Source organism: Ptychodera flava, chromosome 21, assembly GCF_041260155.1.
Source record: "Ptychodera flava strain L36383 chromosome 21, AS_Pfla_20210202, whole genome shotgun sequence".
Lineage (NCBI taxonomy): Eukaryota > Metazoa > Hemichordata > Enteropneusta > Ptychoderidae > Ptychodera > Ptychodera flava.
In genome coordinates, this window is record NC_091948.1 from 30,045,239 (window position 1) to 30,072,919 (window position 27,681).

At 36.2% G+C, this 27,681-nt stretch overlaps 2 protein-coding genes across 2 annotated transcripts; both read left to right on the plus strand.

Annotated features, from left to right (window-relative positions):
* Positions 1-331: 331 nt before the first annotated feature.
* Positions 332-6,700, plus strand: LOC139121001 (neuronal acetylcholine receptor subunit non-alpha-2-like). The gene is made up of 5 exons (XM_070685579.1): positions 332-471; positions 2,009-2,053; positions 3,972-4,081; positions 4,979-5,927; positions 6,172-6,700. The coding sequence occupies exons 3-5, from the start codon at positions 3,984-3,986 to the stop codon at positions 6,295-6,297; spliced, it is 1,173 nt and encodes a 390-aa protein (XP_070541680.1). The 5' UTR covers positions 332-471; positions 2,009-2,053; positions 3,972-3,983; the 3' UTR covers positions 6,298-6,700.
* A 2,327-nt stretch (positions 6,701-9,027) lies between these two features.
* On the plus strand, positions 9,028-26,899 carry LOC139121992 (transmembrane 6 superfamily member 1-like). Its single transcript, XM_070687328.1, is given in 9 exon segments — positions 9,028-9,253; positions 9,256-9,375; positions 15,043-15,140; positions 17,831-17,934; positions 22,414-22,618; positions 23,594-23,695; positions 23,976-24,068; positions 25,697-25,816; positions 26,516-26,899. Coding segments are annotated over 9 exon segments (1,143 nt in total). The 5' UTR covers positions 9,028-9,171; the 3' UTR covers positions 26,735-26,899.
* The last annotated feature ends 782 nt before the right edge of the window (positions 26,900-27,681 follow it).

Consider the following 27,681-nt stretch of genomic DNA (forward strand, 5'->3'; position numbering starts at 1 on the left):
TGGTAAAAATGAAGTTTGAGTGCGGCAGGGTAAGTCGAAAAATTTTCAGTGGGAGGGCAAATTATGAACAGCTAATTAATTACCCTCATGACTTAAAATTAGTCAGTTCACATTACTTGTCATGTACAATATATCTTATCATAGTAAGGACCCCTTTAAAAGTGCATTGTTCGTTGGCTGCACCTGTATATCGCCAATATACCACGGTTCTTTTCGCGTCTCAACCAATCAGATCGCTGTATTTGCGCCATCAATATACCGGTATGATGTAATACTACATATTATCTATTGACCTCATCTAAGAATCATTGACCTTCATTTACAGTATTGCATCTTGTTGAAGCAGACGAAGAGGCAACACTGTTAAATCAACTTCTTAAGGACTACAACCATCTATCCCGTCCTGTTGAGAAAAGATCAGAAGCAGTCGAAGTGTTTCTAGACCTTATTATCTTCAAAATTCATGATGTTGTAAGTATATATTCAGTCGACACACAAAAATTGGCGACGTACACTAAAATGTGCAACAATTTGACTGCTCATTTTACTTGGTTATTATTAACAAAACTCGAAACGTTCGCATACTCATCGTAAAGGGTAGTCAACAAAGCTGTTCGTTCAAAATGCTGTTCTCAAGCGATTCTTTGCGGGTATTTTCTTTCTTATCAGAGGGTAGGGACGAGTAGTTTTTCCTCCTTTTCTAACGGGTGGAGAAATTTAATTCTACAACTCAGCGTGCAACTTGAGAAGGGTAAATTGGCGGGCACAGAGTATGATGCAGTTGTTTTCGTGAGTTTACCAATGAACAGAAGAAAAACACTTGGTAAAGAGGTGACGGGACAATTTTTGGAACAGGAAGAGGGCAGTTTCGGATGGCGTTTGGTGGTGAGAGAGGAAGAAGGCAGATTTTCTGGCAATTAATGAGTAGCAAGAAGGAAATATGTGGGCGGGATCCGGGAAGGGATTTTTTTTCAAATCGTCGCCGGGGGGGGGGGGGAGGGTAATCACTAACAGCTATTATTTTCTAATCCAAATTTTAACAGCGTTCATTATTCATTAGAATATCATCTTACATTTAATACACCTACGGTTACTTTTTTTTCAAATTCGACTTCTTGGCTACATCCAACAAATGTCCATACCATTTAACATCGCGTGTCGTGACTGATACATAAATGGTGTCCTGAGTCACAATATGCATTTGTCAAGGTGTGTCCAGCACCTTAAGCCTGGTGTTGATATGTAAAAAGCACTTTTGTCATATCCGAAAATATTCTGGGTTAAATGTGTCCAGATTCATCAAGTTTGGTGTAGCTTACCCAACTCGTACCAATACTTGTCTAATTATAGTTATCAGAGAGCTCATAATATTTTTGATGACGATTGCTTCTATGCTGTTAATGGAACTTATTTGCAATATTGATCACACAGCCTCGTAATGGTATTACAAGATAGTTAGCACAGCTGAAAATTCTTCAGGAAAGTGCATAACAATCAAATCTCCCCCAACAGGCAAAAAGTAATATCTGTGGAAACACCATGTAAAGTGCAAATTACAACAGCATCTTCAGGATTGGATTAAGACCGTACAATACTTGATCGCCAAGTGCATATAACTTAGCCATTAATTTGTGCATTTGCCAAAATTGGCATCTTGTACCATATTTAACATCCATTATTTTGATATCAACGGTTCATATTTGACCCTATAATTAAGCGCGGAAAGAGCCGCAAAAGCGACAAAGTTTCCCATAACGATTTTACAAGTAAACGAGACCACCCAATGTTGTTACCATTCTGATTGATACTCAAACTGTTTAAATCAAGTCTTGTTTTGATGTAAGTTATGCAAGGAGTTCTGTCACAGTGTTAAATTCTGTCAGTAAATTGGAGAAATGGATTTTCATAAACAACTGCCAGGAAGTGACAAGATCGTCATTGAAACTTTCTTTACGACTTAACGTTGATGCATTTCACTGGTTTTTATTTTGCTTCACTTTCACTGTAGGATGAAAAGAACGAGTGTTTGAAATTAAAAAGTGTTCTGAAACAGGTAAGTACAAGAATGATAGAAATGCTCTAGATCTACTGCGATTGTGAATATCACGTATGAAATATTTCACATTATGGAGATATTACTCTCAGGCTAATTGATATGAAAATGTATTTCTTGTTAAATTGAAAGTATGTAGACGAAAGAGGCACAAACAATTATCAATATAACGGAATATACTTCAGCATAGAAAGGATATAAAAAGACTGTTAATCGTTATTCCAAGCAATCGATTGTTAGGCTGCGTTCACAAAAAATGGTGGGGGGGGGGGCTGGAGGAATTCAGGAGGGATTCGAAAATGTTTGGGGTAGTAGTGACTTAAAAATTTTGCTCTACCTGTAGGGTGACTGAAAATATTTTTGTTCCCTTTTATGTTTTACATTTTCAAATTTCAAGTTTTTGTAAGTAATTCAATGAAAAATGAATACCATTTTTATGTCATCCAATTGCAACAGTTGTAATGTTAGTAATAATTTTAAAAATCTAGAACCATTTTGCCACATTTCATTACTTTTGTTTCGAACAAATCTAAACATGTGATTTGTTTAAAAAAAAACAAACTTGAGCCTAGTTCTACAGGGCAGAAGCTGCAACTGTTGATGATTTTTGCAATATTTCTATGCAATATATCAACTACAGTTTCTTGCTGTCTCCCTACAGCATGCTCAAACACAATATTCAGTTTGTCGACAAAGCCTGTATATATAAATATGTATTAGGTGATAATTTAATTAGAGTCCAGACTGACAGTCTGTTGTCAGTAGTACACATACACAGGCTGTGATAGCAAGCTGAATACTGGACAGTTTAACATGCTAGGGAGTAGAACAAGAACACAGTTGTGTAAACTGAAAAAAAAATATTGCCAAAATTATCAAAGTTAATACAGCTTCTCCCTACGGGCAGTGTCACTATTAGGTACAGCCCTGCTACTGCAGTGTTACTCTCACTGCATACTTGAGCAGTGACATAGCCCTTACCCTGATGTACATGGTAGTTGAAGAAAGAGTTTGGGTCAAATGACAGTGAAACATACTTATACACAAGATCAGGCCAGAGAGTAACACATGGAAGACAAGGAGACTTGAAAAATTATCAGGAATTTTTGAATTCTGGCATATGACTATGATCAAATATTAAAGAAAAAAGATTGGGTCAACATGCTTGATTTTCTAAATTTTCACATTCTTGTCATAAAATAATACAAAAGTAAAACTTTTGAATAGTAAAGACTAAATGAAAAATATGAGACTAAATTTGTCATTATTACACCCATAATTTCAGAGATTATAAAAGAATTATCTGATGGAATATTTTAACCTTCCAGTATTGTCAATTTTGAGTAGCATCTAATTCATATCTGTCTTGTACTTTTGAAACAAATTTCTGGTTGGTCACTGTGCTCAGTTTTTTAAAATATGGCAATTAGCCAGAATTCACACTTTGCCTACTATCTCTTTATCATCATTTCGTGTGCTCTTCGGCAGGAGTAATTGACCTGGATTAACTCAAGTTGGCTTTCCGATAAATCCAAAAAGTTCATCAATGCGTTTAAAATTTATCAATTTAAGAACTTGCCTTAGGAATATTACTTAACAAACTGCTAATAACAGGTCGTGTTGAACACCTAGCGGAACGGCGCAATACGTGTTTATTTTTTTCTGCGCGTATTACAAATAGGTGGGATTGTGATAGTTTGGGGGGGAACTTGAAATTTTTTTTATCATATATAGGGGGCATTTGAAAATTAGGGGGGGTATTGAGGGGGGATCTGGAAAAAAAATTAGATTTCAATTGTGATTCCTCCAGCCGCGCCCCCCTAATCGTTATTTGTGAACGCAGCCTTACAACATATAGCTTGGAAGATAATAGTAATGCTACCCTCCAATTTCAGCTGTTGTTATCAATTTATTTCAGCAATGGACGGATATGCGTCTGGGTTGGACCCCATCCAATCATAGTGGTATTGACAAGCTAGTTGTACCGTCTGATATGGTCTGGTTTCCGCGGGTCCATCTCGTAAACACGTGGGTAATATTACGAAGACAATACATAATATCAAACGATTGGCCATCTTAATCAACTGTTCAGCTAGTCAAACTTTTAACCCCTTTTAACCCTTTTAACATGTATCTTTGCGGAATGTAATGAGTAATGCAAAACGTACTGTCAAATCAAACATTATGGAATTTCTTGAGATTAGGAAATGTGAATAAACACAGTAAGAACAAGATCAAACGTCGTTCACTGTAAACAGCCAACCCTGGCTACACATGCAGGTGATGGCGTCAGCTTCCTCATCAGTATCTGGCTGGTATATTTGATTCTCGCAATAGGCAGAGAGGACCAATATCTCATAAGTTGCAATAGAATAGCAGCAGCGCATCACCAAAGGCGAGGAAGTATTTCATCCTTTTCTCGCTATTTGCACGCCAGTGTATTTTGTAAATGTAAATGAACTGTACACTTCCACGAGGTGAATTGGCAAGAAGAAAAATCTTGTCTGTGATTAGCTGCACCAACTTTGAAGGGGAAATAGACTGTAACTTTCCATAATAGTTTAAATTTTTTTGTGACAGAAAACAAGTACATTTTCGTATTGGCTACCCTGTCATTGCCAGTGTTGTATCAGTATATTCGCCTTTCTAAAACAAGGCTTTCCCCACAATATGCAATGTTAGCAACAGTTATTGTTGACAAATGAATTCTGGTCCGGGCTAAAATCCAGTTGTTCACAATAACACGAACCGTAAAAAACATAAGTCCGTATCGACAAGGTGAACTTTGAGCATTTTGACATGAATTTGGGAGCAGAATTAACAACTATTGTTTAGATAAAACAATGACGATGATAAAGACGTAGAAAGTTACAGTAAGAGGAGCTTTAATTACACAGTTATGATTTTATTCTACGTCTATCCCAGGAATATCGATGGCGAAGAGACACCTGCACGACCTGCATGGTTCCGACTTCAGTCGACTGGAATGGTGACTTCCCTATCAATTTCACAGCTCAGCAGTTCCTGCTACCTTGACATGCATTACTTTCCTTTGGATCGCCAAACGTGTTTTCTGAGCTTTGCATCGACCATGTACGACAGTCGCGAGGTACGCCTCAATGTGAACACCAACATCAGTGTGGAAGAGGTGGTGCATTTCTCAAACCACGAATGGAAAGTTACCGATATTACTAACGAAGTTCGATCCTCGAATAACAGCATCGTCCTCGGTTTTGACACATTTGCCAGATACCGCTTGGAGCTGCAAAGAGTTCCAACCTATTACATCATGAATATTGTCATTCCGAGTGGCATGATTTTTGCGCTTTCGTTTTGTGTATTCTGGCTTCCTCCGGACTGTGGCGAAAGACTGAGTCTCTCATCAACATTTCTGATTACTCTGAGCGTCTTTCATCTTCTTATTGGAGATGTCCTTCCTACAAACTCGAACTATTCGCGATTGAGCGTCTTGTTGCTGCTTGACATGGGAATGGTATCTTTAACCATCCTTGTATCTGTCGCCATGATAAATATACAACGAAACGCAGCATCGAATAGACCTGTCAGCCCATGGATTAGGAAACTCTTCTTGACCAGGGATTGGTTGCCTTGGCGACGCACACTTTTGCGTCAAGGTGAGGACCGAAAAAACACTCAAGGCGAAGGTGTTGCTACATCCACAGGCTGGTTTCAGAACAGCACTTGTATGGCGTTGAACGCGACTAAGAATACAGATGGACCAAGGGATATGCAGGGTATCGGAGAGGTTGAACGTCCTTCAGTCGATAAGGTTAAAGAAAGTGGCGCCGGGGAATTCAAAATCACCAGCAATCGTGATGATCAACGCAAATACGCTCAGCAAGACGCAGAAACGGTATGTCCAAGTGGTTGTATCTGTATAAAAGAGACGTAACATCTTGGAAGTTTTACGATCTTAGGAAACGTTTCTGCTGGAAAAAAAATAGTAGCCTACCTATAATTTTCGTATCATATTCATATAGTTTTATCACAATTGAACATTTTAATGAATCCGTAATTGGACGAAAGAGAACATTTTTCAAAATATCAATTTCAAATCATCGTGTTCTCATAATCGTTTGTATCTTTAACTTTGCCAGATCGTAGATCACCGAGGAGAGTGGGATAGACTTGTCAAGATATTGGATCGAAGCATTTTCGTCACTTATGTGATCATAACGGTAGCAGCCGGGACTTCTTGGATGAATGGTTTTACGGGCTTTTGAGCGCCCAGGATGATGTACACTTTACTGATGATGTTCATTGGAGCCGCCATTCGGCATTGCGTGGTCTTGGTGAAGACGAATAGTTGAATATGTATTTGTATTTAGTTTGCACATGCGTGAAGCCACTGGGTTTCAGTGTATTATCTAAGAACACTTGATTAAGCAACCCAACTAACTACCCTGCGAATACAGCAGGTATGACCGTGACGCATACCTAAAATGCTAAAGCAGATATGCCATAGTTCTTTTATCCCTTGCTGATAAGCCTTTTAGTGCTGACGTATTTTGTCGGTCTGTTTTTTCCTCAATTACTGTGTGTTCTTTTTTGTTCTGTCATGTCCTCAATGTTGCGTTGTTGTGTACTATATTGACTGAATCCAGTTATTGGGCTTCGCCTTTTGGGTGTCAGTATGAATAAATAAATTAATATATATATATATATATATATATATGAACTCAAATCCTTTTGACTTTCGATTTCAGACGTCTTAAACATAATTTGAAACAACAGTGTATTGACCACTTCTCCGGAAAATACAGTTTAAAAAGTTGTTCATAAATTATATCAAGAGGATTAGCAATATGATGTGATGTAGTGTGATGTGGAGTGGGAGTCTGCAGTGTGGTTTGATGTTATATTTTTTGTCGAATTCCTGTGTACAAAAGAAATAAATAATGAGGAGAATAAATATGTAATAAATAAAGTCACACGGCTTGAGTTTCTATATCATTCCCTCGCTAAAGGCAAAATTGGGGACTAACTGACATCAATCGATGTATCTCTGTCATCTGAACCCAAATATTTGTAATGGTGGTTATGACAAGATGAATTTATTTGAATTGGAGTTAATTTTCAAAAGTAGAAGCCGGTACTTCAGCATTTTCGGTGTGGACCCTGGTCCCCTTTCTGCTACATCTCTATTTTGTCTCTTTCGTAGAATGTTAACAAACTGAACATTAACTTTTTCTTGTAGTTACCCTTCATCAAAGCTTTAAATCTCAATTCCATAACTTAATGTACCATGCAATAGTAGAATATATTTTAGGGTAATATGCTTTTACATTCTGGAGACATTGCAAGACATTAAATTGCCATTCGGACCACAACCTCTTCAACAGAGGAGGGACTGTGTTCAGATTCACGAGTCTTTGTCAGCGACGCTTACGACTTTTGTCTGTAAACTTTCAACTGATTTATTTGAAGGTTACATGTTATCAAGAGGTTCACCATTTGATATCCTGAGGAATACCCGGAAGATTCTTTTTCGGGGATACAGTGGGGAAGATTCAAAAGGTTGCCTTTGTATAGAAATCTAGCCAATAACGGCAGTAAAATGAAAAAGATTGAAAGCAGACATAAAGTAGAAAATAATGCACAGGCAGTTACTTGCAGTCATTAATCTTTATCTTTGGGTGTCCCATTTTTATATTACATTTTGTTGACCATGTATCAATGTATCACATAAACTTTTGAAACTTTAGAAATCCCAACCATTTCTGTAAAGCGCGTGCACACTCACACAAGCTGAATTTGTGATCGGTACTGAAAAAGTTCCAAATTTAAAGTGTGTCTTCTACTGAAAAGTTTTCCAGTTGGAATATTCACTTTCTCTGCAAGTAAATTTGGGAAATAATTCTGTCTAATATAATTTTGAGCGTTCTTGAGAAAACGTTTCAAAAATGACCGCTTTTTAATTTGTAATATTCAAAAGTTTCTGTGTCATGAGGGGGGCACCCCTTCATAACCTCCCCGAGTTATCGGACTATACTGTATCGCTTCAGAGCATGGTCACGTTTGCTTGATCAATATTCCTCTATGCGTGCATTCTTTCAAAACCATATTAGGTTTGTTCCAAGTGCTTTTAGCGCACTACCTAGAACAAACTTAATCACCTGACTGTGGAAGTGCATTCTGACAGACTGTATCTACAATGACTTCTTTCTTGTCGTTTGCAATCACCTGGTCCTCAGCTCCATAAGTAATCACGCTGCAGTCCAGGTTGTGCCTATTCTCTTGCTAACATCCCAGCTTCCTTTAGCAGATGCTATATGCCTATAGTTTCATGTCAGATTTGTGCTGCTGTAGAATACATTTCGTTCCCAATCCACTTTTATCGTGTCGTGCATGCGCGAAAAATGAAGATTACTCTGAGAGGGAAATTTAAAAAGTTACCAGAATCGGCCAAGTGGAAAACAATCTATTCCAAGTGAAGCAGGGAGAGAAAAATAATGCTGCCCAGGCAATCTTCCAAACCCCTCCCCCGAATATCAAATGATCTGCCCCTGATGTACTTATTTTTGCTCTAACATTGCAAACTAACCACAGTTTCTGCAACATTTCTGTTCCTGTAGATAGGCCCTATATAGGTTGTTCTTATTGATAATTTAGAGGTTTTGTCACGGACCTGACCACTCTGTTCTCCGATGTCCGGTCCCCACCCGGGGTCCTCCATGTTGGTATGGCCTATGGGAATGCTGTTGCTATCGTTATTATTACATATGCTTGAAGCATTGAACAAAAAATATTGCAAACACAGGAAATTGTAACTTGGCTACTGAACGCGCACTGTTTTAATATGTTTTAATGGAACGTAACGTCTTGAATTTGTGTTTCGTCGAGGTGAGCAGTGCGAGTGTGACTTTGAAAAGTTAGGATTGCCTGCATTCTGAATCGGTCGCTAGCTTTATGATAGTTTGTAACGATGCGACACGGGGGTCAGCTTCAGGTCGAAGATCGACTTGCAGTGCAGTGTACGCTGGAGGACCGAGGGTTGCAGCAGCCAGTACATGTACATGTAGTAGAGCAGACAACAAGCGCATAAGGCTTCTCGAGTATGAATCGGACTTTTCGCTGAAATCCATAAAACGTTCCCAATGGCTAACATGTCTGCCGCAACAGCGGTGTTCATCATGTCGCTTACAGCGATTCCAGTAACGTATTCTGTCAATCTAATGCATTTACCAAGGACCACAGATACGTGTTCGTTTGCGGTGTGGTTGTACTTAGCCTGTTCAGTGTGTTTGCATACCTCATCGGCAAACTTCAAAAACAACCTCCTCGAGACTGGTTCTTTTATGGTAAGCACTTCACACTGTTGTTCTCAGCCTTACTATGAGTAATTATATAACTGCATAGGGCGTTATGATAAAATACACTGGCTTTGAAACCTCGCATAAACATTCTTCGTCGTTGAATCGAAATCTCTAGATCTATCGACGTTCCGTTCGTTCGCTACATGTTTTACGTGTCATTCGCTACCTTCGCAATAAAACATGAGTTCCTGGGTCAGTGGGTTAAGACTGATAGTAGGTGTACGCGTGCGGGCATGTAGATCGCTGTGGACTTGCCTAAAAATCGTAGATATACTAGTAATATAAAAGGTCGGTCCAAAAGATGAATACATGTAGCTGAATCCATGCCTGAGACATGCCCACAAGATGCAGTGTATTTCTCACAAATCAAATTTGTTTATTCGAAAGCTAAATGTCGGTGCAACTATATTAGTTAGTACTTTTTCTGTAGTGCAGTCACTAATAGTACTTTAAGGGTGGGCCACCAAACCCACACTCCCCAGGCCCCACTCCCAGTCACAACAACAAATACCCTATTACTAATCACATATATTGGCTTGTTTTGGATACTGGAATAAATTATTCTTCTTCCACAAGTACTAGGGTGATTTATCTGTATGATGTATACAATCATAAATGTAAAATAGATAAGAAGGTATATTTAGAGATTAGTTAGATGAAGTTTAATGTGTGAGCTTAATCCTTCAAGAGAAGATCAAGGTTGAATTTCATTTTCTATAAAAAGTCCAGATCTGTGTGATGTGCAGCTAGTCCACACAATAATTGTTTTTATTCTCTTAAAATTAAACATTTATTTATTTTAAATTTATTTATCTGGTAGTTAAGAAAAAAATTGAGCACAGATTAGGTATTGAAGAAACCATAGACCTTAAAAACGGAAGGACAGGCAACTGCCAGAAAAGACAAAGAAACTTGCGTGTTTACCCGTACGATCTGGGTTATAATCCTCTGCGCAGTTATGTAAACGCAAAACACGTCACGTGATGACACAGTGACGTCTTGGCAGCACTGGAGCTACACAGAAGACGCTATACCTGTGCTGTCGAGTCAAGTCGCGTTCTGTTCCGGGTCTAGTTCACGTTGTTTTCAAGCATTGTATTACCCATTGATTTTTACAGACAATTTTGCTACCATTTTCGACAGATGAGTCACTATTAGGTATATTATTGTTGTTGTTTTTTTGTAATTCCCGTCAATTCATGATCGAGTCGGCAAAGTTAATTTTGCAATCTATCATTGTACACCCCTGATAACTCTTCCGTTTATTTCTGATTCATGTGTAATGCTGTAAACTTCTTTTACTTCATTATGTACTTCTTGCACTTCGGCACTGTAGTATTTCTAAAAACTCGTGCGTCTTCAGCCCGATCGGCCATTGTTGTTTACGAAGCGACTTCATGTTTCAAGTCAACTGAAAATTTCATACAGTACCCTGTCATATTTCTCTGCTGTAATGATAATGCATGTCAATGATAGTAAACGTTTCAACGCTAGGTATTTCGTCAACTGACTAGTATTTGCGGGGCAAATCATGTTTACATTGAAAAACTTGTACCAAATTCACCAAATTTGTACCAAATTCACGTGCAGGCATCTCCAGCTCGATCGGCCATCATGATTGCTGTTGATGGACGATCTTTTTGTGCGTTTCAACTAAGTAATTTTTTACCCTCTTAATAATGCATGACAGTGCTAATGTACGTTTCTACGTGTCTTATTTCGTGGATTGAACTAGTATTTTTAGGAGGAAGTCATGCGTACATTTGTAAAACTAGGACTATTCACGCGTCTCCGACTCAGTCGGCCATTGTTGTTTACAACACGACATTTTGTGCGTTTCCTCTGAGTAATTTTTCGTACCGTCTCATGTTTCTCTGTTGTAATAATAATGCATGACAGTGCTAATGTACGTTTCTACGTGTTTTATTTCGTGGATTGAACTAGTATTTTTAGGAGGAAGTCATACGTACATTTGTAAAACTAGGACTAAATTCACGCGTCACCGACTCAATCGGCCATTGTTGTTTACAACACAACATTTTGTGCGTTTCCTCTGAGTAATTTTTCTTGCCGTCTCATGTTTCTCTGTTGTAACAATAATGCATGACAGTGCTAATGTACGTTTCTACGTGTCTTATTTCGTGGTTTGTACTAGTATTTTTGGGAGGAAGTCATACGTACATTTATAAAACTAGGACTAAATTCACGCGTCTCCGACTCAATCGGCCATTGTTGTTTACAACACGACACTTTGAAATTAGACGCGAAAGCTTGAGCATGCGCTGATCGTAATGTTGTAGTGATTAACATAATCTCGCGTCTGACAAGTCTCTCAAATCACGGGAATTTCCGTGAGCTTGCGATACGAGAGATAAACAGACAGTTACGTTGGTTTATGTTAATGAGTGTTCAAGTTTTTCACGGATTATAACCACGATTACATGAAAGAAAATAGCTAGTTGCCTGTCCTTCCGTTTTTAAGGTCTATGAAGAAACATGTCAAAATTCAAGAGATGATTTTTTTGTTTGTAGATGTTTTTGGTATGTGAGATGTTTGAATATGATCTTGTCATGACCTGGTGTATCAATAGACTGTAGTCCATGTGCATCTCAGTCCAATGTAACTAAGATAACAGCAGATAAGCTTTGATGACAGACCAAAGTCTGGTTTCTGTGATACTCACAATCTCAGGCAACTATCAAAATTGTCTGAGTCACTATTGATGTATGGTGGCAGCCAGCATTTTCTCAATTTTTAATTTCCAAAATTCTAAGCACTTATATTACAAGAAAACATGTAATATAGGGTTACTGTTTCAACTCATCGTAGCTTCGAGTGTGATACACTGACATAAAAGTGAACATCTGTGTGTCCTTTTTGGATTACAGAATACAAAATTTCTCATTTTCAGCCAGTTTTACTGGACACTTTACAACAATTAGAGTGTAGTAGGGTATGCATTTAAAGTGTCAGGATATTTTTGAACTTGTTTTGCATACATTACGATCAGAACTATAAATGTAAGAAGTTGTTGAAATGAATTTTCTGTTTCGATAGAAATTACATTGAAGCTTAAGACATTTATTTTCGAAATAAAAATTGGCTTCTTTTGTAATGTTGTCAAATAGAAATTCAGTGTTACAGAGACCATCATGATCCTGTCTGCACAGCCTGTTAGACTTTGACATAGTTTACAATCTGAACTGTAATTTTTTTTTCATAATGCAAAAAAAAATGGTTTAAATGTCTATACTGTAAAGAACCACTACTCTGGCCAACTTTTTCCGAAGGCGATAAGGCAGTCACAAGACATTAAGTCTGCAACTTTAGAAATATATAGTGCCATAACTATGCTGTGTTCTCTGAAACCTTTGTTTAACTCCAGTTATCAATCTGAGATTATATCAGTTTGTGATAAATGAACAATTTCCTGTAATCACAGAGAGAAGTGGTGTGCCACAGGGTTATAGTATGCTAGATCATTTGTTATAAACCATCAGCTTCTCCTTGGTGGCAAATTTGAATATTAATTTGAAGTTCTGGCAGCATGTTCATCGGAGCAGAGGATATACCATTAACCAGTGTAACTTTTTTAATGAAATCACATAACGCTTGGTTTTTTTGTATGCTGACCTTACTGAGCTTTCAATAACTTACGATGCAACCTTTGTACTGATGATACATATGCAACCTTTGTACTGGTCATACAGACAGCTTCATATCTCACATAGCATGCATAGTAGCAAGAGAATGATAGGTAACGTCCATGGTTCATTGATAAGTATTCAAGGTTTGAGTGTCTGTTTGGAACATTCCATCACCATAGCAACTCCAAATTTAAAATTGAAAGGAATCTTCAGTATACCAAGTATCATCTATGTTACAACACTTGAAAAAATATTATTGGCCGAGATAAGTTTTGCTAAAGTAACTTGAATATCAAAGTCATGGCTATTTCAGTCACATGCACTATAAAATTTCACACAGGTGTAAATTTGTGAGTAGTTGCATTAGAGACGTTTTAAAAACAAAATGAAATGTGATTTCAATGCTGACTTTCACTGTAGAGTGAAAAGAAATATGATGCCAGAAATAAAAATTAAAATGTGTCAAATTGCCAGCTTCTTTTTATTTTTGGCCTATCTGCTTTGAAGTCAAAGTATTAACTTTTAGTCCAGAATTCGTTTCAATAATCACCCAGATAATGCTGAATCTCATTTGAAGAGCAACCAACAAAAGTAGAAGTCACACCTTTGATATTGAGTCACAAACAAATATAAAGGCGACACTGTTTAAAAATATTTTCATTTTCTTAAGTTTGAAATGTTCATTACAGTGAAATACTTCACCTGGTACAAATTTTATCTGCATGTCCCATTTTTCAAATCACAGATCTGCACTTTGTACTCTGTAAAAAGCATTACACTAACTTTTCACATGCAGGTTAACATCTCATGTATATAGAGCACAGACAGACAGACATTTCAAGAATTGAAATTCATGTTACCAATCATTGAATATCATACCATGTAATATATGAATGTCAGTAGTCTGTTTTTTCGTGTTCCTAAATAGAATCCATGTTTTGACAAAACAGGGCTGTTACTTCCACTGAGGAAGTTGTGATCAATAATTCAATTCTTTATCGGTGAATTACAGTTGACAGTTTTGCTTCCTGAAAGTGTACGTGATATAAACTCTTACATCTAAGCTTCAGTGTAGTAAATCTCAATGAAGTTGGCAGGCTAACTATTCAAAACAGCTATACTTTGCTTCACAGTTACCATTGAATTGTGAAAATAAAATATACAAATGACAGACTCAAGTGGATAACCTTGTGATATCCGGGATGATTTTAGGAACTATACTAGATGTTTTGGCTGCATTATGAATGGCTGTGAAATATGTATAATACTAGGAAGTAAATTTTCCAATTTTAATTAAGAATTATCCTTGAAGTGTTCCTAGCATAGGGACCATGGCCATGTTAGGTAATGTGTCTAGGTTGTTTCTATCTGTTATTTGGCTTTATATAAGTATTTGTGGTTAATATGTACAGAAATTTCAACTGTAGTGAGTTTTACTATTTGCAGTGTTACATCCTTCCTGTAATGTATTTTCCATTTGGGCGCATCAAGTTTTGCTTGTATTGATAACTCGTAGTGAAATTAACGTTTATCATAATCATAGTGATCCCGCCAAATGCAACTGATGCAGCAATGAACAAATACACAATGTAGCCGTGATGTAGACAGACATGACTTAGACAATGCTTCACAAATACTGAAAAATAGCTATGTGCAATTTATAGAGTCAACAATTTACTCAATTGATTGTCGCCCCTTTTAGGAAATTTCTCATGGTTGTGTAAATTGTCTAGTAGACTTTTTAGTGTATGTATCATTGATCTGTTATTGAAAATGTGTCCAAAGCGATCACTTGCACCATTATGTTCTATCCATTTCTCAAAATTCTGCAAATAAAAACCCATCATAGCAGGTAGAGTATTTGAAGTTATAGGCAATATTGATGATGAAAATTGGCACACACTCTTTATACACCTTGTATATACGGTATATTTGATTTCTAGCAGCATACAGAAACAATATGTACTGCTTTTCGTCTACACAAATCTGTATTTTCTATTGTAGTGTGTGGAGTATTTGCCTTCACTAGCGTAGTTGATCTAATTATCGGATTGGAACTGGACGGAACAATACAGGGATTCATGGCATTTTACCTCAAAGAGGTAAGATTACCTTCAAATAATACTGCAAGGTTATTCACAAAATAGCTGGATTACTGTGTTGAGTACATTGTACATAATACTGCGGTGGGCTTGTCCAAGATGTGTAATGGTAAGGACAATACCAAAGTGTATGATGTAAAAAGACATAAATCCCAGTATGTTGTGAATGATCTTATTATTTTACACCCTTTAAAGTCACATTTTACAAGAAAAGTTGAAAGTAAAGTGTTGAATGCCCTGTGGTCTACACCGTGCTGCACAATTACCTACAAACGAGAGACGTGTCTTGCTACTCAGCCAAGCATACAGAGTGAAAATTCAACATTAGTAGCATAGTGCAAGGAAAGCAATTGTATTTGTAATGCAGAAGAATTGTGTCACATAATACAGGTTTATGACTGCTCTGTGTTCGATGCATGACTTAATTAGCAATCTTGAGATGCATATTTTTTTGAAAAAAGTACTTAGATCATATCAGGCTTTCCCAGTGATACAGATGTCTTATGTCTTGTTTTCCTCATTGACAGAAATGTTTTGAAAATGGTGACCTTTAACTTACCAGTGTCTGTCATTTTGCAAGTTGCAGTTTTCTTCAGTAAATAACTTGAAGGTTATCAAATACTGTACTGAGACTAATCTATCTTTTTATCTCATCTTTAAATCTCTTCAAGCAAAATAATGCCAATAATTCTATATATTTTCTTTATAAATATAGCTTCTGGTAATCCTTTTTCACCAAGTTGAATCATAGACTCTAGGGTCTATGGTTGAATGTGATAAATTTATCTTGTGTGCCCTTGGCATCTCCAAACATGTTACAAATTAAAAATAGCTGAGTATAGTAAGTGTTATCACTTATCCTATATCTCAAAATTAAACATCCACATTTAGTCTATAGATTGATATGATCTCTCAACTCATATGGAATTTGTGGAAGATCAAGGAGATTGCAAGTTGGCTTAATTACTAGGCATACTTTGAACCGATCAATTCAATATGGTTATTGTGAACTTTAACCTTGTGGCAAAAAAAAAGAAAAGAAAATTTACATAAATAGAGATACTCTAATGGATTAAAAAGATTAAAAGTAGATGCCAGAATGCCAGAAAGACCCTACGTGATTGTAAAATTACAATTTGAAGGAATATAATGTCAAACAATAAAACTACATGTAGGTCTGTATGAGATCGAGAATACAGTCTTTGGTATTCCAGTGACATTTTACAAGAATTGAATGAGATGAGGAAAGACAGGCTGAAATTAATTCTCCGTGATCCAGTGACAGACCTAAAATAGAAATAAAAAAAAAGACAATACGGCAGGTATGAAATATTAGAAGGACAGGTCATACAATGTACAAAATGTATTCATCAGTTGACAACAATTTCTGACGTTAAAACAGGTCCAATATTCAGTATCATTCAAGGTAATAAATAATTACCAGCTCCAAGAAACACAAAATTACAACTATATGGCCATCTTGAACCACTGCCTAGTGGTGGTACCAGATGTCCTGGATGGGAAAGCGTACCCTGCTAGCATGCTACACCTGTCAAAATTGACCAAAAGAGAAAAAATTTGTGCAATTCAGCATAGGCACTAAATTACTGATGAACTGGTAAGCAAAAGTCAGGTATTATACTGTCTCTCATGTATGTACATGTAAGCACCATTAAGAACTGAATAAGTTGGTAAGAAATCTTTCAACATTACAGTAATGAAAGCATGATTTTCTTCATAATACAGTATTTGTGTAGGCAGTATTGAGACACTGAGTAAAGTGATGTGTGAGGGAAGAAGGAGACAGTGATCCTATCCACTGTGATGATGTAGTAAATGCAATGTGTAGCTGGCAACTGAATGCTAACCATGCACTGAGATTTATGGTGATGAAAAACATCAAAAAATAATAATCCAATATTTTGTTGCAACCTGTAACCAATAGAAACAGTGTATTGGTGCAACTACTGTGCTGGTAGGATTGCACCATTTTATTTTGCACTGATAGTACCAGTATTGTTGTTAATGAGTGGACTCGGGTGACCTTGATAATTAGTTTGTATGTCTATGCTGATGTTCTGATTAAAATGCCAGGATGAATCAAAAACTTTCTTTGTTGTGTGTCTCTGAAAAAGAATTTAACCATCAAGTCACAGTGACCTTTTGTATGTAAAAATTCAAACTTATTTTTGATAATTGGCCCATAGGGAAAGTTATTCAAATAAATTGCACAATTTACTTCTTTGTGTGTGCAAAGATTTCAGATGATGACAATAAAACAACTTGTAGAGGTCGTGCTGAATTTGTCATGATGTATTAAAGGTCAGATTATTTGTTGGAGATGCTGGCATAGAGCTTTCCATTTTCCTGTAGAGCTCTCATCTCTTTAAATCTCTCATTATTCTGAAGTAGAAACAACTGTGAAATTTATCTCCAGAGCAAAAGTTTGTTAATCACAAAATTATACTTATTCAAGTAATGTAGTCTTTCATTCCTTCTGTCAAGAGTAGTCTAATATTTCTGTGCACATCTAGATAAGAGAATATAATTTTATAATACAGTAAATCCAGCACAACATTTGGTTATGTAATGTTAGTCATCCAAGTACGTCCCTTTATATACTATCCCTCACACATTCCATTCACCATGTAACCTCTCCGTTTTGCATATTTTATGTCTTTCTATTGTAGGGGGAACCGTATCTTAATTCATCCCATGGTACAATGATAAATTACTGGGATGGTACTGGCCATTACGCCATGTATTTAGCTATGGCAGCGTCTATGTCATGGCAGTAAGTAACGGTTTTGATTCATGTATCTATGTACTGAACCACATGCATCAACTGTGAGTTACCCACAATGCAGCATTTCAAATCCAAATCTCTTGCATGAATGGATATTTAATACAAAGAAATCTACTTTTTCATTAGTTTTCTCTAAAAGTCTACAGTAGTTGACTGACTTTGCATAGTGGGATAAGGTCAAAGTTGATGCAAGTGGTTTTGTACTGTGTTCATTTGACAATCAGCCCTCACCATTTTGTGTGACTTACAGGGTGAACCGTATTTGAGTTCAGCCCATGGTACAATGATCACCTATTGGGATGGCGTGGCTCATTACCTCATGCAGCTTGCTATTGTCACAGCTATTGCCTGGAAGTAAGTACTATGTATCACTTTATTGTTAATGATTTTCTCATGTCCCCTACAAAAGAATTCACTCTTAATGCTGACAGAGATGAACTCTTTTACATATCATTTCCGTTAATTACCACACCCCTTTAATTAAATCTGACCAGCAGAATTCACAAGTCAACTAGCAGCTTCCTCGCAAATGTCACTATACTTTCAAATAAGACATCCTATGTAATTACTTCATCTTAGCAGAGTATTATAATCTAACTAAAATTGTAACCAATCAGAGCTTGGCTCGCTTGCTGCCAGTAAACTTCTGTAAATCATGCTCTATCCAGCACAATCACTTCTTCAATAAACCCAACAAGCAGCTATTTAATTGACAAATCAGCATATTGCTTGCATACTCACTGCATTTGCTCATTTCTAACCATTCCCACCAGTCATTTTGCTCTGCAAACTTTACACCGTCAAAATGTTTCTTTAGAATGGAGCTGGTGGCTTTACCCTAAGGCAGGAAGGTAAGGAATGCAGTGTATGGTGATGTGATGTCTCAACTCTTCTATTTTTGGGTTACTGTTTTCAGTAAAATAATATGATACATCTCTTTTACAAATTTCAGGCATATTTTATTTTAGAAAAAGAGACAGTAGCTGTAACTTTTGATAATGCATTCATTATTTTAGTTCCATAGAAGAAACTACATTGTTTTCTTCTCCTTATAATGCACTGAATGTACAAATTGTTAGCTTTGCCATGCATGGAGTACAATGTGCAATGATACTGCGGACCAATGAATTTTAATCTTGAATAAAATCCATTTTACAACAAAACATTGGACATTATATGCACATATGTACAGTCAGTCTACTAGTCTAGGAACTTACATAATATAATAAATATTTTACATGATGAACATTGACTAGATATACTGGTAGGAAAATTAATGCTCATAAAAATGAGGCAAAAATAGTGTACACTAATCTTTGCACAATTTTTATCACAACATGCGTCAAAATTCACTAAATTTGCACACGACATCAACTTCTAAGTTCAGAGCATAAATAGAGCAAAATGTACATTGTGGTAGAAATCATTACAAGACTAAATTTAGCAGAGCTGCTGTGCCATGTTTGTCAGTGACTGTCACCTAGCAACAGGTTATATGGAGATCATAGCAGATGTTGTAGCCGTACTTTGATAAAAATAATTACTATATATAATGTAAAATGTAAATTTACCATATTTAGTAAGTTTCCAGACTGACAGTTGACTAATTAAAGACTGGATCACTCATTTTATTGACAAGCTGAACACAGGGCATTTCGACATGATTTTTGGAGTGGAACAAATGTTGTAGTTTAAAAATAGAAGAAATGTGGCAGACACATATCAAAAGTTACAGCCTAAGTAGTTTTAAGCAAGGATGTATTTAGACTTCAAAGAGTCGTTTTATTCAATAGACTCATTGCTCGGCAAAAAAACCCAATGTTTTCAGAATGCTACCACATGTCAGTGCAGTACATGGGAGCTTGGTGCTTGTATACTGTCTACTGAGTTGTGAATGCTTAAATCCTAAGGCTACTAACTTTATATATATTCACTGCTCAAAAGGCTAAAACAGCAAAAATCACTGGTAATAATTTGTACTGCAAAAATACCTCTTTTATAAAAAAATTACTCTGTTGATATCTGCTATGGTATACTGTCTTCTGTAAGGATCCTCACTAGCTGTGATAAGGATCATAATGATAAAACGGAAGTTACTGTTGGAATTGGAATGTTTTCCAATCGTGTCATCTATGTAATGCTATGGTTACTGCGAATTGAGTGTCTTAATTCTTGTTCTGTGCAATTAAAAAAAAGATATTGCACATGGGAAGAATATCACAAAGAAACTCAGAAATTTTAGAAAGATTCAGAGATGCCATGACAAATAAAATTGAATATATAGAGTGTAGTAGACATTCCTCTGAAGGGATCATGAAATTTTGTCAAAGTCATGACCTTGTGACATTTAGTTTTGTTTCAATATAATGTCTTCATTGATAGCTGACAATAAAGTTACACCGTCTTCAGCAGTTAGAACTTTGACCTGCTTGTTGTGATGTAACATGTGGACATTTTGATGACAATATTTTGGTCACCATATCTACCACAAATTGCCATGATAGTGCCTGAACATTATGCAGAACTGAAGTGTTCAATTTTCAACCAACCACTAGACATGTTTCAGTATGTTGAATAAAAAATGAAACTTCTCATAAAACATGTAAAACACCAAAAGAAGCTTACTTCTGAGATATACCGCAACTATTACAAGTTGTCCCATAGGAATACATGTATGGTCATGATAACACATGCATGTGTTTCTGCAAATGATAATTGGCTGATACACTGATCTGGTATATACTGGTACCGGTATATATTTAAGCAATAAAGCACCCAGCGATGGTATACCACAAGACTTTGACCAATTCACTACATATATGCACAAGCGATAGCGAGTGCATATATGAAGTGAACTGGTCAAAATCGAGTGGTATACCGTCGCTGGGTGTGATTTATTGCTACTATATCATAACAGTATATTGAAATTCTGGTGTTGAACGTCATAAACGGAGTTTTGCTCAAGCTGAGAGCTCGTGCGTATGCCAGCCATGGTATATTGCCAATATACCATGGTTCTTTTCGAGTCTCAACCAATCAGATCGCTGTATTTCCACCATCAATGTACTGGTATGATATAATGATATATACAGGTATATTACCCACATACCAGTATATACTAATATGTAGGTAATATCATGAGCACAAGTATTTACAAATTTGTTTCCTTTTGTGCTCAACATTTCATTGAATATCATAGAGTGAAAATTTCACCCATTCAACGGATATATTAACCCTTTGAGCGCCAAAGTCAATTTTTGTCGCCTTTACAAAATATACTCCAGTCAAATTTTTTCAGATTTTTGCTAAAATTTTGTTAAAAAACTGTAGCCATTGAAATGTGATGTCTATGTGCTTCAAAATTATAAAAAAAGTACAGAAAAATTCATAAAAATTGGTAAAATGTTGCACTAAAATTTTTTGCGGGAAAATTTACAGCACTCAATGGCTTAATGGGTGCATTTTGACACTGTGTGGATGGACCGTGGGTTTGATCATTGATTGTTCATTGTAAATACCAAGTATGCTGTTCCTTGTGCAAATATTGGAAATGATATTAAAAAAAAACAAGTCTGGTCAAGATCATTTTTTTGATGCAGTTTATTCCTGTGTTCGTACAAGTATGATAATTTATGATGTATATAGTGACATCTATGGTGAACAGCCATCAGGGAGTACAGTAGGAATAAGCCTATTTATTGCACAGAGTATTTATGAAGAGCTTTGGTAATTTACCACATCAGGTCCATACTTTAAGGTAGTATGCGCCTCGAAAGTGAAAGACTTAAGCCTTTGCTCAAACTCTCCTCAAGGGATATTTCAACCATACTCTTTCAAAATCAAGAATAAAAAATTTTGGTACTAGAGAAACAAATTCGCAAGATTTACTGATATTTGGAATTCAAAATGGCTGCCATCCCTGTGTTAACTCTGTGGAGAAAATATAAAATTTTCAATTTTCAAAAAACTAAGATGGTGAAAAAGAGCTTTAAAATGAATCGCCACAAGTGATAGATCAGAAAAGAATTGAAAAAGTTTGAAAGTCTGAATATCTGTCCCCGAGGGCATTCTACCTTAACATCTCTCAAAGTTGATGACTGTTGAGTCTATTGTTTGCAAAATAGGGGTTTCTATATACATAGATATAGTCACTGAATGCAGTCTTTTTCATTTCATGTACAAAGTAACGATGACAGGTGATGATTGAAGGAAAAAGTATTTACATCAAAGCTTCAAGATGGACCAAGAGAAGTGTTTTACTGTAATACAACATATATTACGACTTTAGGTGTATACATGTATAACAAATCTTCTTTTGAAATCAAAATCATGAAAGTGTTGTGAAAAGATAGAGCAATTGAGACTCCTACATGATACTCTGTGATAATGTGGAAACTCTCACAGTAGTAAAATTATATTACAAGTAAAATAAATTATGTCAGTAGCTGAATGTTTTTACTATTTCAGTGAAAGTTACCATGAAGTTGGTCTGTACTGGGTTGGATCTATAGTTAACAGTATGGTAGTGTTTATGCCTGGTAATCTCATCGGAAAGAATGGTAAAAGTGTCAGAGCATCATACTTCCTCAACACGCCCTACGTCATCATTCCACTTGTAATCGGCTTCAGATTGCTTACCTCAAAGAGAAAAATTGAAATTCCAGCATCCAAAGTAAGTGATAGCCACTGATAAGTTCAAGGCTAGAATTATTGTATTTCCATACTTCCTGTCGGTACTTTTCTGTTTTTGGATCATGACATATACCTGTAAACACGAAGAGGTTGAATGCATGAATGTGAAGTTTAAGTTAAAAGGTGCCTTTTTGAGAAATTGCCATGCAGATTTCCCAAAGTGTTAGCTCTTAAACTGTTAGATCAACTATCAATGAGTTTTATGTCTGTCTATTATTCTTAACTTTTAGAGAAGAATTATCCAATGATAACCAATCTGTATGGGTTGAAGTCCACATAGCATGAACTCTTTATGGTTGTGGGACTTCACAGTTTTGTTGAGGGATCTTGAAGCTAAATTTTAACAGTGGCATGCATATCATTTCTCATTAAGCATGGTTGTATTCAGAGATATCCTGAACGTTACACAGTCAGATCAACATCCAATGTCAGATTAGTAATTTTCATGTTTGTATACAAAAAGAATTCAGATTTCAATGAAATATGGCAGTGCTTTCTGTAAAACGGCTGAACTATCCAAGCAATGAACTCACTGCCTTGAATACTGCCAGTATTAGTGGTTTTAACAGAAAATCAAACATCTTTTCCCCACTGTTTCTTTGGGTAGATTCAAAACTTATTTAGGTGAGATGATTAAGCCATACTTACCTATAAAGTTTGGGTTATTAATTATTTATTCAAAAAATGTCGAAAATTACATGTACCATTTTAAAAGTACAGATATGACTCACTGAGTTGGGTCAAAACTGATTATCTCATATGACGTACAGATTTGTAATTTGAGGACAAAAAAGAAATTCACAAACGTCAATATTCTACAGTGCAAATGAATTCAGCTTTGCATTTTAGTGTGATGAAATAATTTGAAAATTACTGAAATGCAGCAATTCTAGATCTTATGAGCAAAACAAAAACTAATTTCTGAATTTAAAACCAACTTTATTGAATACCACAGACAGACAAGGCCCAGAAGAAGAGCTTGTTGCAGAGACCTCTAGATGTCTTCCTTATCATTTGTCTTCTCTTTCTCATCGCTATCGGCAACATCAGAGGAATGGTGAGCACTGTAAATCTCTCATAGACAATAACAGTCAAATACCATGGAAACTAAAACTAATCAGAAAAGCTGAAACAAAAAGGGACATCCATAAATTTTAATGACTTTAATTATTAAGGAAAACTGCAGCATATTTTAATTTTTCCTTTACTGTGATAATATTCAACAATTGATAAGTTTCATTGATACTGACTTGCAAAGAAATATATATGTTGTTTACCACTGTTATTGTGTGTTGATCATAGGTTGATAAATATATTTTCCATTTTCTTCATTTTAGGCAGCTTTAGATAGTCCAATGGACATAACACAGACGTACCTTCAAAAATATGAACCCTACCTCACAGATGATATCATCTATCCAAAACTTCAAGTAAGTTACCAACATTATTGTAAAGTTACAATTAGCCCTAACTCAGTCTAACCCAGGATGTGATTGAGTTTGATGTGATGATTCATGGTACAGCATATATGTCTAGGTTAAAAGGAGTCTTCATGTTCAATCATGACAATCTATTGGATGTCTCTAAGTGGTAGGTTACAGTAGATGTAAAATGACATACAGTTCAAAGGTGTGAGGTGAAGGCATTGCTCATCTACAGTTCTAATTTGAATCAATTTAGTTTATGTGGTTTCTCCTGAGAGAAATTAAGAGAGTTGATCACCCCACCTGTTTCATAAGGTCAACTGTAGAGGGAGCTGGTCAGCTTATAAGGGATGTCGTTTTGTCTGATCCAAACAGCCATATGCTGATGACCAAATATAGCAATGAAATCTAGTCAATGTGTTACATAGAAAAGGTCAGATAAGGTGAAACCTCTCTGTCCTAGTTGTTGTGACAAATCTGTGTGTGTGTCAATATACAAATGAGGATGGAAGATGCTGTGTCTGTTTATCAATAAAAATGTTAGACCGGTGTTAGACCAAGCCCCTATAAATGAATTAATCATAGGGCATAGACCCCTAGAGAACTGTAATTGAAGAATGATCACACAGTAAATATGTTCAAACAAATTAAATTACTGTAGCAATACTGCTGTTGCATAAAGTGCATGCATATGTCCATAAGGCAAACAGGCATTGGTTTTCAGTGGCAAAGTAATTTGTAATTGTCTTTATATAATTGTCATCTATCACTTGTTCTTTCGTTCCTAGGAAAGTCACATTTTCAGTTTGTATTAATTTTAATGTATAGCTCAAGTGACTGTATCATACACAACTTCTGAAAGTAGTTATCTTTAGATATTATTCTGTCACTCTGAAATTACTTTGCATAGCCTGACTGGCTTAGCAACGTTGAAGTGTTTGTAACCTTGGATTTCCCATTTAAGTATGTTTCTACAGCATCAATCAGTTTTACTAGATTCATTCAGGGTGTTCATTTTAACCAGACATGAGAGAAAATGTAGTAAATATCCAGCTTTTTTTGTGCACTGATGCCATTGACACTGAATGTACATTATATTACCATGCACTGCCTGTCGCATTTCGATTGGTCGAGCTGAACCACGTGACTGACCACAAATACACAGTAATGGTCTGTTTATATGCCCGTGAATATGAATAATAAGATTAACAACTCAAAGTATCGTAACTTTACAGCTCAAACGTAAATCACAATCAATCACAAAATAAAATGGAGCACTTGTAGGTCAAGTTGACATACTTTTTTCTGAAAACATCTCCGGATTCGCCAATATTTTACAGCGCGCGTGACAGTGCGTCGCGTAATGCTCAGTTTCTGGGGCCCAGTTGTCGTTCGCTCCTGAAATTTTCGGATATTTTGACGGTTTTCTTGGGTTCGTTGATAATATAATGGAAATAACAGACTCCCCGCTGACCATTAATGTTTATTTGTGGGCGCGGGCTCGAGGAAAGCCAAATTAACGGGCTCGGCAAGCCTCGCCCGTTAATTTTTGGCTTTCCTCTCGCCCTTGCCCACAAATAAACGTTAATGGTCAGCGCGTCGTCCGTTATTTCTATATTGTCCTCTGTTGTCAGATGCTGGTTTACCTTTTCTACTTTGTGCCGTATTACATCATGTGTATATATGGCTTAATGAACCCTGGATGTCAGTGGATGGTTAACTGGTCACTAGTACATGCAGGGGCTGCAGCACAGGTACTGTATGCATTACATGTCTATATAGGTGTACATCTTCCTTATACTATCTTTCAACAGTACTTTCAGAACACAAATTATCCGAGACACCAAGGCTGTCATGAAGCCTACTAGAACTCGAGTCAGACTGCATTTTACCAGCAAGATAAAATCTCCACAAATTGCTATTGCAGGGGTGTTAGTTCAGATTTAGTAATGGCGTCACCAAAAATGGAAATATAAATTCATGCACAAGTGATCAGCAGTTGAAAATAAGTGTTGTGTAAAAAATGTTAAGCCATTTAACCCATTTGCCTGTCTACCCTTTGCATTGATAGTACGGGGCAATTACCAAACTCTGATGGTGAAAGGATTAAAGTATATATTTACTTGACTGACGGTTTCACCTTTGAGAAAGACTTTTTCGTTAAAGTGTATTTCTTGTATTCTTACAATTGAATGCTAATAGCTGACTGGGAGAATTCCAGTGAGTTGTCACATTCTGTAATGATGAAAAATCCTTACAGGTGATAAAACATATTTCACATGTGGACAGGTATTTAAAATATTTCTAGAGGTATTTCTAGAGTGTTTTCTAAACATTGAACTTTGTCAGGTCATACATACAGTGTTTGGAGCAATGTGAAAATGGCAAAAGTACGGCAGTTTACATTTCCAGTGTAAACAATTTCTAATGTTAACTTTTCTTTTGAATGACAGGCACAGTTCACACATATCGGCTGTTCATTACATTCCCGTACACCGTACAGATTTCGAGCTCCCATGGAAACCAGACCAGTGTTCTGGTTAGTCAATTTAAGCCTTCTGATAATCCCTCAACTGTTGGCATGGAGATGTGTAAACTACCCAGAGTTCTTTGTGAAGGGAATTTCAGAAGGAAGAGATGGCAAAGCTGCACTTGAACGCAAGAAAAAGTGATTCCAAAAAGATGAAAGAAATTCCAAGCAATCAGATGTTTTCCCAGATATAAAAATTACAAAGTAAAATTTTAACTATGCATGAAATAAACTGACAAATTTCAACCACTGTGTATCATGTACTTAGGGATATATTAGTAACCAGGCGTATCATCAACAGTTTTATAAGCAGTAAATTCTTCCATAATCTGATACATTTTAAATGCTTCCTGACAGAAAAATATTGAATTTAACAATCAAAGAATGTTTGTTCTGATGTAGCCACAGAACATTCTTTTTTCCTAATGATTTTTCTGATTATTTGAAATGTGAAAAAAGTACTCCACAACTGACCCATTGATGAGAATATGCAGCTGTATGGCTTTGGTTTTAAGATGACTCAATATGCTTGTACAGTAACTTGTATGGAGGTTCAGCAGCCTTTCAGATGTTTAACACTAACAGCAGTCAAAGTTCAAGCTTTTTAGTACATTCTTTTGAGCAGTTTGTTGTGAGATTACCTCTTAAACACATTTTCTGGCATTGAGATATACTCCATTTTTGATTGCTGCTGTGTGGAATAGCTTCCTAGTACCGAGTGCTGCATATATATATAAATCTTAAGAATGTTAAGATATCATTTTCACTGTAAAAGCCCAACAAAGTTTGTAAGTTTGTGTTGCAGTATTGTAAGCATGCAAATATCTCCAAGGGTCCAAGTATCTCATGTCCCTATATTTGTACATTTTCCATCCCACTTTCCAATACATACATGCTATCCAGTCCTCCAACACCTGTAATAAATATAGCATCCTTTGTGGTCATTTCAGTCGTATGGTTCTAAATTACTTTATAATTATTTCATATTTCCCTTCAAATAACATGATATGACACCATTTTAATCCTTGTAATAACATTCAAATATGTCATAGAAAATGTACAAACTTGTTATTGTAGTTATTTTAGGAT